The 14906-nt window shown below is 50.0% G+C and overlaps 1 protein-coding gene across 1 annotated transcript; it reads left to right on the forward strand.

Annotated features, from left to right (window-relative positions):
- The first annotated feature begins 8684 nt into the window (after window positions 1–8684).
- Hoxc11 (homeobox C11) lies at window positions 8685–10860 on the forward strand. Its single transcript, XM_036207641.1, has 2 exons — window positions 8685–9366; window positions 10628–10860. The coding sequence occupies exons 1-2, from the start codon at window positions 8685–8687 to the stop codon at window positions 10858–10860; spliced, it is 915 nt and encodes a 304-aa protein (XP_036063534.1).
- Window positions 10861–14906: the final 4046 nt, after the last annotated feature.

Below are 14906 nucleotides of genomic sequence, written 5' to 3' on the forward strand. Positions count from 1 at the left end.
CATACTTAACAGAGAGATATTGATATTAAAGGGCAAGGGGGAATTAATTGTACTTTTATAGTCATCTATTAAGAGCAGAAGATGATCTGAGTCTCCTTTAAAGGGACCAAAAAAGAGGGGGGAGGGAGAAAGGAAGGGAGGGGGAGGGAGAAATATGCCTGAAAGGGAACAAAGATCTTCGCCTGAAGAAACAATGTAACACTAGACAGAACTATAAAGTCTGGGAATGTAAGAACGCGGGACTCTCTCAGCTCCCCCCTCCCTGTGTGGAATCCTGTCCCCTCTACTTCCGGCTGAAACCCCTACCCTGACTACACAGAGGTATTCAAGGAAGAATTCACGCAATTATCCGGATAATTGTAGGGAGAGAGAGAAAGTATTTCCTTTTTATTGTCTGACGCTCTCTGGTGTCTGTGTAAAGGAGAGGGAGGAGGGGGCAGGTGGTGTGTGGGATACAGAGGGGTAAAAAGGAGAAGGTAGAATCTCTCAGTATACCCTAAGTCCTGCAAAATAACTACTCTTAAATCAAGGAGGTCCCAGGCAAGAGCTTACGGATTTGAAACACGGTGGAGAAATGATGAGATCTGGTTGAAGTTCTCTGACCCGGTTTCATTTTCATTTTGGATTTTAGCTTGGATTCACTTTATCTGCAGAGGTCTGCCTCCTCTAATATTGTAGCCATCACAAGTAAGTGGATAATAGGTAATTATAGGGTGTCGATAATATTATTTTATAACCACACAAGATATGATTAGAGTTAATGTTGAAGGCTTTGTTGGAAGCTGGAGGCAAGGTAGAGAGGCCCTAGAAATCTTTCTCTTTCCTATTTTTTGTATGTGCGGGAATCTCCAAAAATCCCTAGGACTGTAAATTCCTCCCCTGTATGTTTTAAGGGAAATCTCTAGGATTTTAGGGGATATAAAGTCCAAAGACAAGATGGTGAAACAATAATTTGATATTCAGCCCCTCTTAGCCTAGGGACAAAGGGTGTTGCTCTCCCCTCAGTAGGTGGCTCAGTTCTCAGTACAAGGCCACTAGGGTTATGGAGACTTGGTGGGTGAGGTCCTTAGAGCAAGACAGGAAGGAGCTTATCAAAACCAAGTTCATTGTCAACCCCAAATGGGAACTAGGCCCAGAGTGAAACCTTCTTTTACCCTTGATTTGTCTTTCCTGGAGTCCACTCCTCAACAACACCCGAGTTGAGGTAAATGCCCTGCTGGAGCTGGGAGGTCAGTTAAAGGCAGGAACTGGGGAAATATATTACTTTTCTTATTGTTTGGAAAAGTTGAGTGATCTGAGGACTACAGGAGAAAGGATGACATTACCACAGAAACAGAGACTGAGGCAATAGTGTGTTGAGAGAAACTGTGAGACCATGAGCAAGGTAGGATGAACAAAGAGGAACAGCAAGAAGAACCAGGAAATAAAACATAAGGAGATAAATAAAAGGAAAGGGTAGAAAAGGAAAAGACTGAAAAAGAAAAGAGGTGCCAAAGGCGAGCGAGGGTCAGTAGCTGCTCTGCAGCGGTCTGGGTGGGCTGGGCGGGAGCACCATGGCAAAGTGAAGGTCAAGTTAGCAGGGTACCTTACAAGGAAGGCATCGGTTCTCCGTTTCAGCTTTTCTCTCTAGAAGGACTTACTTAGCCCTGGCATTTCTGGTCTTGTAAACACAGAACTTTAAATAAACAAATAAATAAAAATGAAAAAAGCCCCCTCCTTCCTTTACTGGGGGTGAATTCTGCAGCCCCGGGAAGCTGTGGACAGGGAAGTCAGCGAATGAATGCTCCAGGAAACTTTCCTCTTCTTTTCTGCCTCCGGCTCTGCTCTCTGCCTGCTGGGGCTGCCCCCACCTCTTTCTGCGTTTGATATCTTTCACCATTGTCTCTAACCCTGCCCGGGCAAGATCTCTTCACTCCCCATCGCCCCTGCAGACTTGTAAACCCCTTCCATTCTACAGCAGTGAAGTGGAGAAGGGCTTTAAGAATTGGAGAGAAAATTAAGCATCATAAAGAAAACTTCATTTACAGCTTAAATGTCTGTCTGAATATTACGATTTTCTGCTGAAGACAAAGCGAAATATTTGGTAAGGAGGAATGAGGTCACAGGGATGGGAGGGCTGGTGTGGGCTTGGATTTATTTATTTATCAGTTCCTGAGGTGGAAAGAAAGGGAGAGAAGGAGGGAAATGAGAAAGGAGCATTTTAACCCAGCAATTACCAAAGAAGGGTGCAGCTGGGGAGCTTGGAAGCAAAGTTCTAGCTGCAAAGACCTGGTACTCACCTCGTCTAGGCCTTCAGTGTGGAGAAGCTAGTTCATTCTGTCTTTCTTGGTTTCGGAAGAGCTAGGAAGTAGGAAAGAAGGAAGGCCAGGCGCAGGAGATTAAGGCGGAGCCTGAGACAGGCTTTGAGATACTGAGTAGCCCAGTCAGCAATCATGATCCGAAGGCAATCGGTGATGGGAACAGCTGGGGGAAGGAGCCTAACTCTGGATCCTTGATTCCTTCCTTCCTTCCAGGGTAGAGTGAAGGAGTGGGGTGAAGTTAAGAGAGGGTTTCATTGATGGAGAGGTATCTATGGAGAGTTTACCTCCTTTTCCCTGAATCTCATCATGCTCATGGAGCCGTCTTAAGGCCTAATTATTTCTTTCAAAATTGGAATTCTCTAGAAAGGGGAGAGGAGGTGGTTGGATGCTTCAAGAGTGATGATGACTGGACCCAGTTGTCACCTCTACTTTGCCAGTTGGAAAACTGACCTCTAGAACCAGCTCCACTCCACTCTACCTACCTGGTTGGGAATGTCTCTAGTCTGTCTATAAGATACCTGAAGTGGGTCTGAGGCCTGGGTGGCAGCAGCCAGGAGCTGCAGACAGGATCAGTTGATAGAACAATCAGGCTCCCTACTTTAATGTCTTCCTACCCAGTATCTTATATGAAAAACAAAAGGGCTTGATCTCTCGTTGTTTCTGGTGGTGTTAGGGATACTGATTTTTCCACACAATGTCTGTCTGTCCCTGGGACCCAAAGAGATAAATGTTTCACCCACAGGTAACACACCACTGTGTCTCAGAGTGCCTGGATTCTTTGGATATGGGCTGAGGGTGGCCAAGATGGGGACATCTGCTGTCAGGAATCCTCTTAGAGGGGGTGGCAGGCCTTCTTTGCAGGGTCCAGAATTCTGCTCACAATATTCCAAATGGTTGAAATGGACCCAGAAGGTCCCTTCTGAAGGTCCTTCAGCTTGTGAAGGGGAGCTCCAGGAAGTCGGGGTGTGTGTGTGTGTGTGTGTGTGTGTGTGTGTGTGTGTGTGTGTGATTATTAGCTGAGATGTATCCCCCTAGTGTGGGAAAGACAGTCATACCCAGCCATCCCCCTGCAACAGTGTTTTCCATGCCTGTGACAGAAAACTGCCAGACTCTTTGGAGATTTTGAGGAACTTGAAAAAGAATGAGTGAGACAGAGACAGACACCCCTGTGAAGGCCAGAGCTGTGACTGGGGTGGGGAGGAGGTTCTGAGTGCGCTGAGAAGGTATCACCCCAAACCATTTCCCCAGAGAAGCCAAACACACACACAATAGACTCTAATACTGAAAAACACCAGATGATCAGCTTGGAAGGGACATAAACCAGCCAAGCGGATGCGGGTTAATAAAACCCGAAAAAGCCCAGACAGGAACACTTAAAATGCCCAGAACAAAGCACACCATGACAAATTCTTACCCAACACACAAGTACACGCACCAGAATATTCCCAGGCAGAGAGAGAAAGAGAAAGAGACCTTCTCCATCCCAGGCTTCCTTCCGTGAATACTTAGGTATACCTGCACGGCTCCAAGAACAAATTTGTTCTTGCTTCTAAACTGACCCAAACAAACCCCCAATAATCGCCGGCAGGCAAGGGCTGCACTGCACACACCGCGGAGACAGTCCGTTTCCCCAGAGCCTCACTAATGCAAGATCCAGATCCATACCCGGAGATAAAAGTCTAGACAATAGACGGCTGTTTATGACAACGAGGCTCTCCAACTTTGGGGCCAGGCGATAAATCTCTGGCGAATCTTCCTGTAACTCAACTTCTGGCTGCTGTGAAGAGAGAACCACGGAGAAGGACCGCGGAGGACAGCAGCGAGAGGGGGAGACTTAAAGCGAGCAGAAGGCGGCTTCCTTGTGCAGTTCTAGGCCGTAACCTCGCCCACGCGAGGAGGTTCCACTGTGGAAGCTTCAGATGGAGTTTCCTAACACAGGCGAGTCAGGGCTCCTCTCTGTCCGCCCTGGCATTAGGGCTCAGAAGTCGGGCCAATGTGTTGGCAGAAGGCAGGGCCTGGAAGCTGGGACAGATCCACAAACCGTTGTTGCTGGGGGCAAAGGGTCTTTTTCCGTAGGTGACTGGGATCTTCTGTCACCTTATTTTTTAATATCTCTCTCTCTCTCTCTCTCTCTCTCTCTCTCTCTCTCTCTTTCTCTCTCCCTCTCCTTCTCCCCCTCCCTCCCTCCCTCCTTTTCCATTTTGGATTGACGAGCTGTTCCCTTTTGCATTTTCGACCCAGGCGTCTGATTACAAGTAAAGAGCCACTGAAGTTGATCTCATAAAAATGCCGCGAGCTCACTTTGATCAACGGAGACTGGGTCCCGAGCCTAAGTAGGCGCTAAAGCCGGGGAATGGCCCCTCAGCCAACCCAACCCGGCCTGTGCTCCGCCGCAGCAGTGAGGCGGGAGATCTCCCACAGAAAATACCTTTTCTGTGGAGTCGCAACTAGCTTTGGAAACTAAGGCCCAATGGCAGCGGCTCCGACTGCTTTTAAGATAGGTTCTTCATGGAGAAACTGGCTCATAAAATGGGGCTTTTATGGGAGAAATGGGGTCGCATTGCTAGTCCCCGGGTACAACCCCTAGGGGAAGAAGCTGAGTGGGGCAGAGGTATGGGAGAGCCTCTGGCTTTGCTCTTTGCTCCCTTCCCTTGTCCTTGGTCTGGAGGTTCCTCCAGCAGGTCCACCCGCTTTGGTGGCCTAACCTGAAACCTTGGGCTTGCCGCACTGACCTGGGCTGAGGAGAAAACAAGGCAGTCCTATGCGTTCTGGATCTCTCAGGACTGGGTGAGATGTGGGTGTCCTGGGTTCAAAATAAACCTCTAAGCTTGAAAATCCCCAAACATGCCAAAGGTTTATTCTATGCCTCCTTGTTGCTGCTAAGTAAAAGCAAAATGAGCAAGAAGAGATGCAAGCTGTTCTGGCAGGGCTCTTCTTCGCCAGTCTAGCCTGGGAACACGTGAGGAAGCCTATGTGCAGGACTTCTTCCTTCGTTTTATTGACTCCACAAGAGACTGAATTGAAAGCCTCCTTTTTCCTCCCAGGGTTTTCTTCCTACCTCTGTGGGGTGGTCTCTTTCCCTGATCAAGATCTGTACTCCAGAATTCAGGGAAAGGCGAGGAGGAAGGCTGCCCACAAGGCTGCTCAGAGCTGTTTGAGGAGGCTGCTCTGGGAACCGCCCAGGACAGAAGTCAGTAGACAGTGCCCCCTTCTGAATCCGACCCTGTTGTTGCCTATGTGGAAGGGAAGGCCTTTGGAGTCTGTCCTAGGCAGACCACCGAGGCAGCAGCAGCCCGCAGTGGCCTTCTAGCGGCCAGGCTAGCAGGGACGGAGGCCACCAAGAACCCTCAAGGAGGTAGGGTGGATTTAGGTGAAAGCTGGTACTGTAGGCAGAAGTAGGGATGGCTGGAACCAACCAGGTGAGGAATTGAAACAAAACCAAACAACAAGGAAAACAGCTGCCTTCAGTAGTGCCTGCAAATGATGGGTTGAGTGGCCATGGCCCTCTCCCTCCAACCAAATGTAAAGGATGCTGGGACTAGAAGCCGTAGACTGAGAAGGCACAAACCCAGTGGAGGCTTCCAGGTGGTCTGGACCCAAAGCCTGGCAAGCAGGCCACTACCCCTCCCAAAGCATTTTTTTTTTCTTTCTAATCAACAGCTTGCTGACCACAGAAACCAGGGCCTTCTTTTCTTGACCCCAGCAGCAATTACCAGTTGCTGAGGTTTTTTAAAAAGTTGTTTTAAATTTTTGAAAGACCAACGCCAGAAAAAAATAAATAAATAAACGTCATGCTTTGCTTTTATGGAGGAGAATATTCCTTTCCACAAGTCTGTGGGAGGACCCCGAAGTTTCCTAGATATCATCTCCTTGACATCCTTCTTTGGGTTTCAAGAAAATCAGAGTGCTCTTTGCAGCCGCCTGCTTCACTTTTATGGTGGCCCAGGAATAAACTTTGGTGGTCAAATTCAAGTGCTTAGGCCCACAGCTGTCTTCTCACAGGAAGCAGACGCCACCCCCCTTCTTCCAGGCTGTGCAACACAGGACTTAGGGGATTGGGCCCCACACTGCCCAGGAGATCAAGAGGGAAAATGAAACAGAACCTAGAGAGAACATGGGAAAGCTGAAGCTGAGATTGCCCTCATCTCTGCAAGAGATGGGGTACCTCTGGCCTCCCTTTTCTGTCTTCTATCACTGTTTGGGGAGCATTTTGCCTCCAGTAAACTCAAGTTTAATGAGGTCAGTGCAAACCCCATAAAAGCCACAGTCCATAGTTCCCCACCATTATAATTAAAAATGTTGCCCCCAGCTCCTCCTATTTAAAAAAAAAAAAAAAAAAAAAAAGACTAAAAGGAAGGGATAGCGCAACAGATTCTTCTGTTTCTGGTCCCTTCTCTACAGAGATATCCCAATCTAGTTATTTGCCTTCAGTTAAGATCTGGCCAAGACTATAAAGAACAAGAAGCAATGCCTAGCACTAAGTGCATAGACACTGGAAGTCTCTTCTGCAGTATTTCAGGACACACCCCCATACACACACCAGAATGAGACCTATTGTGTTGGAGGCAGATTCCACCAAGTGTTATTCTAAAAGCTGAGTAAATCTGGACAGGTAGAAGAGTTAAGGAGGAATGGGTTTGGGGGGATATATTTGGAAATAAGCTAACTATTTTTGTACTTTCCTTGTCTGGTTAAGGATTTCAGTGCCTCACCCTTCAACAAAGAAAATCAAATCAAACCTTTCAAAGAGGAAAGCCAATTTGAAGCCAGCCTTAAGGATGCAAAGATAGTTTGAACTACCTTTGATTTTCCCTAAGAGTACAGGGCTGAGTTGCTGGGGGAGGGGGCGCTTCACTCTTCTCTGTTAACAATTCTGTCCTGATAGCTCCTTCTAAGGACCAAAGTTACCATTGCTTTCTGCTTCTGCCAGTTGTTCTGGCCCCATGGACCCGGTCCAGAACCTTTCAATAAAGTTATTTTTAGCTGCCCAGATGTGTACTGTAATGGCCAAAGGGATGGGAGGCCAGGGAGGGCAGAGTCACTGAGTTTTCCCCACTGGACACTGCAGTCCAGGAAGGAGGCTTACAGACTTGGGGGAGGGCAGGGTTGGACTGAGAAGCAGGGAGGAGGCAGAAAAAAAGAGGCAATGGGGGGCTGCTGGGGACTTCTGGCCCCACCCTGCCCACAGTGGGACCACGGTTTTATTCCACTGTCTTGATGATGGATACTACTAGAGATAGACACCCGGCCTCTCTACCCTCCTAAGCTCCCAAAATCATTTTTTTAAAAAAGGACCCCCAGTTTAGTTGTCTTAGCAGTGGACCCTAATGCCAGGCTTCTTTTCAGCCCATTAGCTGAAGCTGAGCTCCCAACTCGAAGGGCCCCAGATAGAGAAGATAGATGATTCTCGTTCTAATCTTTTTCTTTGGGGTTTGGGATTTTAAAATCCACAGTGGATGTAGCTTTCTGCACATTGATTGACAATAAAGTCAGGCATGAAATATTCACCCAGGGCCACTCTCTCATACTAAATATTTAACACAACATTAGAGAAGGTTTTTCCCAGACTTCGCCAGGCACCGGCTGGGCGGCTGGCGCACTGCTCACCACTGGTTTATGACTAATAGGAGTCCCTAGCCAGCGGCAGCACAGCAAGCTAGGCAAAGTTGGGACACTGGCTCACAGCCTGGCTGCCTCACCTTTGGGAAACTTCAGATACTCTTCTTGGGAACCTGTCCTATAAGGGAGCTCACCTGGCTCTGGCCAGGAAAATAATCTAAAGGACTTCTTCAAACTCTTGTAAACAGGAGCTGATTCTTCAGGTAGAGGGGATAAGAGTCCCTGAGACTTGAGGAGAAGGATTCAATATTCCTGGGGAAATCAGGTAGGAAAGAGTCCTTCCTCTTAACCCAGCGGATCATAAGGAGGAGGCCAGACCCCTAAACAGAACGCTCTCCTCCTTCCCCCAATCCTGGAGGGGGGGAGCAGCAGCTAGGAAAAAAAATACAATTACCCCCTCCCAGCCACCGCCCCCGCCCATCCCACCGCCCACCCCACCCCAACCCTCTCTCTCCTCCTTTGCTCTATGGAATGGAGAGGAGGGGAGTGACGGGAGAAAAACGAATACAAATCTGCAATTGATTTTCATAATGTTTCTGCGGTGTTTGCAAACCAATCGCCTGAACGTCCCCGATCTTACCTAAGAGAGAACCCCTCCTACGTCTGCGAAGTGCTCCGAACTGATATATGACAATATCTACTTTGGATCACGTGCTCGGGGAGAGAGACTAAGACGGATAACGCGTCATCTCGCCTTTCCAAAATTTCCCCCCTCGCTAGACTGGGTCCAAAACCTCCATCCGGAGCAGGCAGGAGAAGAGAACGATGTTTAACTCGGTCAACCTGGGCAACTTCTGCTCGCCTTCGCGCAAGGAGAGGGGGGCTGACTTCGGCGAGCGAGGGAGCTGCGCCTCCAACCTCTATCTGCCCAGTTGCACTTACTACGTGCCAGAGTTCTCCACCGTCTCCTCCTTCCTGCCCCAGGCCCCGTCTCGTCAGATCTCCTATCCCTACTCAGCCCAGGTGCCCCCCGTCCGGGAGGTCTCCTATGGCCTGGAGCCGTCCGGCAAGTGGCACCATCGGAACAGCTACTCGTCTTGCTATGCGGCGGCCGACGAGCTTATGCACCGGGAGTGCCTGCCTCCTTCCACAGTCACTGAGATCCTCATGAAAAATGAAGGCTCCTACGGCGGCCACCACCACCCCAGCGCCCCGCACGCGACCCCCGCAGGCTTCTACTCCTCAGTCAACAAGAACAGCGTCTTGCCCCAAGCCTTCGACCGCTTCTTCGACAACGCCTACTGCGGTGGCGGAGACGCGCCCGCCGAGCCCCCCTGCTCCGGCAAGGGCGAGGCCAAGGGGGAGCCTGAGGCGCCCCCGGCCTCGGGACTAGCGTCCCGGGCAGAGGCCGGTGCTGAGGCCGAGGCCGAGGAGGAGAACACGAATCCCAGCTCGTCTGGTTCTGCCCACTCAGCGACCAAGGAGCCGGCCAAGGGAGCCGCCCCCAGTAGGTAGCAGCGGCCGGGAACCCGAGGGCAGCGAGGGAGGGAGCGGAGAGGGAGGGCTGGAGTTGGGGGGGGGGAGGCCAGGGGAGCGCGGACAGCCTCGTGTTTTGGGTCAGTCCGATTTTATGTGGAGTTTTATAAGCATTCAAAGGATTTTATTATAACCTACAAAGCCCTCTCTCCCAACGACTCGACTTTTTACGATAGAGAAGGGGTGGGGAGGGAGGGAAAGGGGCTCTTTGGAAAAGCCGGGTGAGCCCCCCTCCTCCGTTATCTCCCTCGGTCTGTGAAATTTTTAAAAGTGCCACCATTGCGGGCGATATTAACTTTGATCGTGAACTTAGAGGAGCGTTTAAGAAAGGATGGGGAGACGGGCTGCCGGGGGGGTTGGGAGGGAGGGGAGGGGTGGAGGGGGAGAAAGGGGAGGGCGAGGGACAGACCGGGAGAAACCCAGAGAGGGGAGAGGTAAGGACAGAAGCGATGCGGCAGGACTGGAACCCAGAGAGGCGCTCTAAGGCCGCTCCACTTCTTTTTAAAATGACTTTTTAAAACAATGTTCAAATTGCTCTTATGGGTCTAAATCCGGGCAAACCCGGGTTTGGCGGTGATAGGGGAGCGAGGTAAAGATCGGAGTTCCTCTGCGCTGAGGGTGTCGAAGGCTCTCTAGGGTCGGTGGCCTCTGGGTAGGCCCAGCCAGGCAGTGTGCTGAGCCGGGCAGGCAGGCGGCGGGGCGTCCCAGGGCGCCAGGGCCTGGCAGGAGGCTCCAGGGTGTCCAGCTACCTCCACTCGCTGGTTTCCTGCCTGGATTCCCCAATGCTCTCGCCTGAACTCACTCTTTCGCGCGCCGATTCTCCGCGGTTCCCTTGGATTTCTGGAGGAGGGGTGTCATGGATTTGCAGAAGCTTTAGGAGGGCCACTGGGAAGGGGCAAGGGCAGCTGCGAGGAGCAGGCAGAGCACCCCCAGGAAAAGCACGTGGCCCAGGCAGGCTTTCCTCCACCCGCAGACCCTGTCAGCTAGGGCGCTGCCTGAGGGGCAGGGGGCACCAGACTCCCAGTGGTCGAAGCTAGACCTGGCAGTGGGATCGAGGCTTGCCCCAGCGAAGCGGCTGTAAGAAGAGCCGCCGGCCTAGTCGGAGGGTTGTCCAGCGGCGGGGCTGGTAGCAGTGCCGCTGAGCGGTCAGCGGCTGGGGTCTGCTGGGGTCGCCTGGGGTCTCACGTGTCTCTCTCCCCTCTCCTCGCACTTGCCCCCTCCCTCCCCTCCAGACGCCCCCCGCACCCGCAAGAAGCGCTGCCCTTATTCGAAATTCCAGATCCGGGAACTGGAGCGAGAGTTTTTCTTCAACGTGTACATCAACAAAGAGAAGCGGCTGCAGCTGTCCCGGATGCTGAACCTGACTGACCGACAAGTGAAAATTTGGTTTCAGAACAGAAGGATGAAAGAAAAAAAACTGAGCAGAGACCGGCTGCAGTATTTTTCAGGAAATCCACTGCTGTAACTGCAGACCTAGCCCTTTGGGGTGGGGGTGGGGAGAAAGGGGAAATTTTATTTTATTTTATTTTATTTTTATTTTCTAAGTCGTCTTTTTTCCGCGGGTGGAAAACTGGACTGTGGCCAGGGCTGGCCCCTCACTGCCGTTACTGGCGCTTCCTTCCAGAACCTCCTTCGGTTTAATTCACTGTAGGGACAGAGATCCCCGCGTGGAAAAGGAGCGAGGGAAGTGTCTGGCCCGTGGCTAGTGGACCCTGTTGGCGCCAAGGCCCCAAGACTGTTTATTTAAAAGAAAATACACCTTGCAACAAAGTCTTGCTGCTCGGATTGGGTGAGGGGAGGGGCGATCACAGTGGGCGCCAGAGCCGAACAATCCTTGAACTCCAAGCCTTCCCCAGCCCAAGTGAAAAGATCCGCTGAGCTACCGTGTCTGCGAGACCTCCCGAGCTCCCCGCCCCCACCCCACCTAGCCCCTCGGTTAGGGGACTGCTAAATGTGATCCTGCCTTGCTGTGAAATTCCTGTACCTTTGCCCTGGTGTTAGGTGTGCAAAGTCCAAATCCTACCTCCTTCTGAGCCTGGCCCCGCCTGAGCCTAGTTGTTCTCACCCTAAATGTGTAGAGCCCTCTTTTGAAAACTCCTAACTGGTGCATTGAGGTGTCCCAACCTTTTCCCAAGCAGTGTCCCCCCAGATTTATGGCTAGTCTATGCAGTTGTTACCTCCTTAAAAAGAAACAAGACTGGGGTGGAGGAGGCATAGGAAAATGAAGTTGGGCACCTCCCCCTAGCTGGGGCCTGAATTTTTGTAAATAAATTTCATAAGCCTCTCTACCTGGAGAGGAAGGAGGAGGCTGAACCGGAGTGAGATTCTAATCGTCCATGTGCGTGAGTGCGTGTGTACATGTGCAATCCCCACCCTACTCCTGTTTCAGAGGGATTGCTGTGAATTCTTTTGGTGGCAAATAAAGATATTTCATTCTGTTCAATATTATGATTTTATTTGACCTTTTTATTAACTCCTCTCCTCTTAAAACCCCCTGCGCTCCTAAGACAGCAGAGGTGGTGGTGGTGGTGATGATGGTGGTGGTGGTGGTGGTGGTGGTGGTGGTGGTGGTGGTGGTGGTGGTAGAGATGGCTGCTACAGTTAGGACAGCCTGCTGGTGAGAACCAGGCATTCTAAGGTGAGGCAGGCCCGTGCTTGGGACACTAGTGCTCAGCTCCACTGGCAGGGGCAAGAGGTGGCCAAAGACTGCTCCAGCTCTGCAGCAGAGAGCAGTCTATAGTTGCTCCTAAGCTCCTTTTCTCACGTGCAATTCGAGCTGCGTCCAAATGCCCAGCAACGCTTTCTGTTTAAGTGCACGTTTGTTGTGGAGTTAATTGTAACCATCATCAAATTTAAATTTATAGGAATTTTCTTGGCTCCACCGCCCTCCCGCCAGATGCCTCTGTCTGTCTCAGTCAAATATGTAGTAGAGCTGAGGGTAGGGTTCTCTCCTCTCCCTCTCTCTCTCTCTCTCTCTCTCTCTCTCTCTCTCTCTCTCTCTCTCTCATTGGAATTTAAATATACAATTTTAAAGGAAGGAGGGGAGAAGAGGACGAACCATCCCCTCCCTATCTTTTTCACAGCCTCTAGGGGTGGGAAGGTGAGGCCCATCCCTTTCCCCTTCGGCCCAAATGGTCAAGCTCCTCTGGACAGAACCAGATGCCTAGGCTGGGGCCACCCTGACTTTTATACATTGGATGTCCCAGAGTTAAAAGCCCAAGAGATGTGTTTTGTAGGGATCAGCAATGAGGTCACTGGGGAAGGAGGTGACTTATTGGGGGCAGTCTTTACACCAATCTGTACTTGCTGCATGTGTTTTTTCTGTGGAAAGTTAACTAATCCTTTTAGTTCTTCCAGTAAGGACATTCACCCATCTCTTCAAAATTTGTTATTTGAGGTAAGAGATTCAGGACCAACTCTCATCTTCCTTCTGTCTTTCTGTCCTATGGAATTCCAAGAAAATGTTTTCATTCATGATACATTGTTGGATGAAAAAAGAAAGCACCCTGGGTCTCAAATACAGACATTGCTCTCTGTTTTGATGACAGGGATTCCTGCAGCTTAGGTATAAGAATCTCTAATTTCTAAGTGTGGCTCTTTGAGATTTGCCAACTTGGATGTATTGTGGCTCACAGTCTTTCATGTGCTCACCTACAAAATTTTTATCATTCAAGGCAGTATCTTTATGTGTGCACATGAGGAGCAGTAAGGTTGTGCACTTTTGTCTGCATGGAACAAATGTGACCTGATGCACATCCTTATATCCTCCTGGTGTGTGAACACTGTCAGTATTTAATGAATGTAGATAGGAATACAAATGAGGGTCCTCTGTGTGTGCATGAGAGAAGGGAATTTCTTGAGATGTGATGTTTATCCACTATATCCAGCTATACCAGGGACTGTTAGCATGCCGGCCATATTTTGTGTATAACAATAGACAACCATAGAACAAACCTGTTTAAAAAGGAAACTATTAGCATCCAAAAACTCCTGATTTTGGAGAAAAATATTTAAAACTTGCAGTTATTACTTCCCCACAAATACACAGCCCAGAAGAGAATCTCTCTTCCAAAAGAGATTTCTAAAGGATGAGAGGGGAGTTATCAGGAAAGAAAACAAAGGTTTGTGTGATGTGAACCCAAGAACCTGACGTTCTGTGGCGACCTTCTTTAAAAAAAAAAAAAAAAAAAAGAGGGTCTCTGGCCCCCAAGCAAACCCACCTTCAAACTCCTGGGATGTCCAACCCCCCCCCCACCTTGCTGGCAGGGGCACTCTGGGCTCAACCCCTTGGGGTAATCCCCTCCAGCCGCAACGCTGCCCTGGAACAAAAGATCGCAGTCTAGACGCCGCCATAAAGCGTCCCTGAGCCTCTAAACCCAGTTTCATTTCGCCCTTAACGACCCAGTCTGGCCTGTGTTAGAAAATGCTTCCGTCCTAAACAGTAAACAAACCCCCAGTGGATGGTCTTGGCTCTTCCAACACACCCCAGACCCCCCACCCCATCATCCCTTTGCCCCACATTTCCCTCTTTTCCTCCAGCCTTTCTCAGCTCCCAGCTCCCAACCCCCCAAGTAAATAAACCAGAGGCCGAGTTCAAAGTTTCCTGGAGCTAAAGGAGGAATGTTGGTTGTAAAATTCCAAGTTTATAGCGCACGTGGGAGTTTACAAGGGTATTAAGTGGTGTGGGCTGAGAGAGCTCTCTGGGCCCCACCCCCTTTCCACTATGGGCTTTGGGGGTGCAAGGGGAGTCAGGGGTGTTTGAAATGAGAAATGGGCTGTAGGTAGCTTTGGATTTGGAGTTTCTTTGTCACTCAGACCCTAGGTGGCAGGGGAAAATGCAAAACAGAGGAGCCTTGGAGGGGGGCCTACCACCCCCATTCTGTGAGCACTGCCCCTGGGTTCTAGGTCTCCCAGATGCAAAGACTGGAAAGCTTTGCTGGGGTGTGGGGTGGGATAAAAGGTGCAGACCAGGTGGTTGAAAGTGAAGAGAGCTGGAGTTACCCATAATCAGTTAACCAGAAGGAAAGGAACTACCTGGAGCTCATTTCTTGAAAGGGCTGACAGAAGAGAGAGAGGCCTTTCCTCAAGAAGGCAAAGGAGAACTTTGAACTTCAAGGGAGTCAAGGGCACTACCCCAGCTCTCCCGCCCCTCATAGGAATCTGTAGGACAATTCCTCTCCAGGCCAATATTCCCTGAAGTGGGTATCCCTGAGGTTTTCCTGGTGCCCTAGGGATGGATAATGCTGTTTTGTAAGCCTTCCCTGCCCAGAGCTGGCCGGTATAATGTGCACACGACTACACCCTTTATTATTCATATAAACCTGTAGAAAAGGCAACGCCCTGGAAGTTTTTATAACTTTGTTTGGCATAAAAGTTTTACAAGATTCCCCCTCCTTGAAGAAGAAAAAAAAAAAAAAAAGCTTAGTTTAGGTCTTGACACAGGATGGAATCTTGAGAAGAAGGAGAAAAAGAAGAGCCCTGAGGCTTTATCATATGTGCCAAGGGGTAGAT

Source organism: Onychomys torridus, chromosome 16, assembly GCF_903995425.1.
Source record: "Onychomys torridus chromosome 16, mOncTor1.1, whole genome shotgun sequence".
Taxonomy (NCBI): domain Eukaryota; kingdom Metazoa; phylum Chordata; class Mammalia; order Rodentia; family Cricetidae; genus Onychomys; species Onychomys torridus.

Coding starts and splice junctions, on each gene's coding strand:
- Hoxc11 (XM_036207641.1), top strand. CDS start 8,685: ATGTTTAACTCGGTCAACCTGGGCAACTTCTGCTCGCCTTCGCGCAAG. Junction 9,367..10,627: donor GGCCAAGGGAGCCGCCCCCA/GTAGGTAGCAGC, acceptor CCTCCCCTCCAG/ACGCCCCCCGCACCCGCAAG.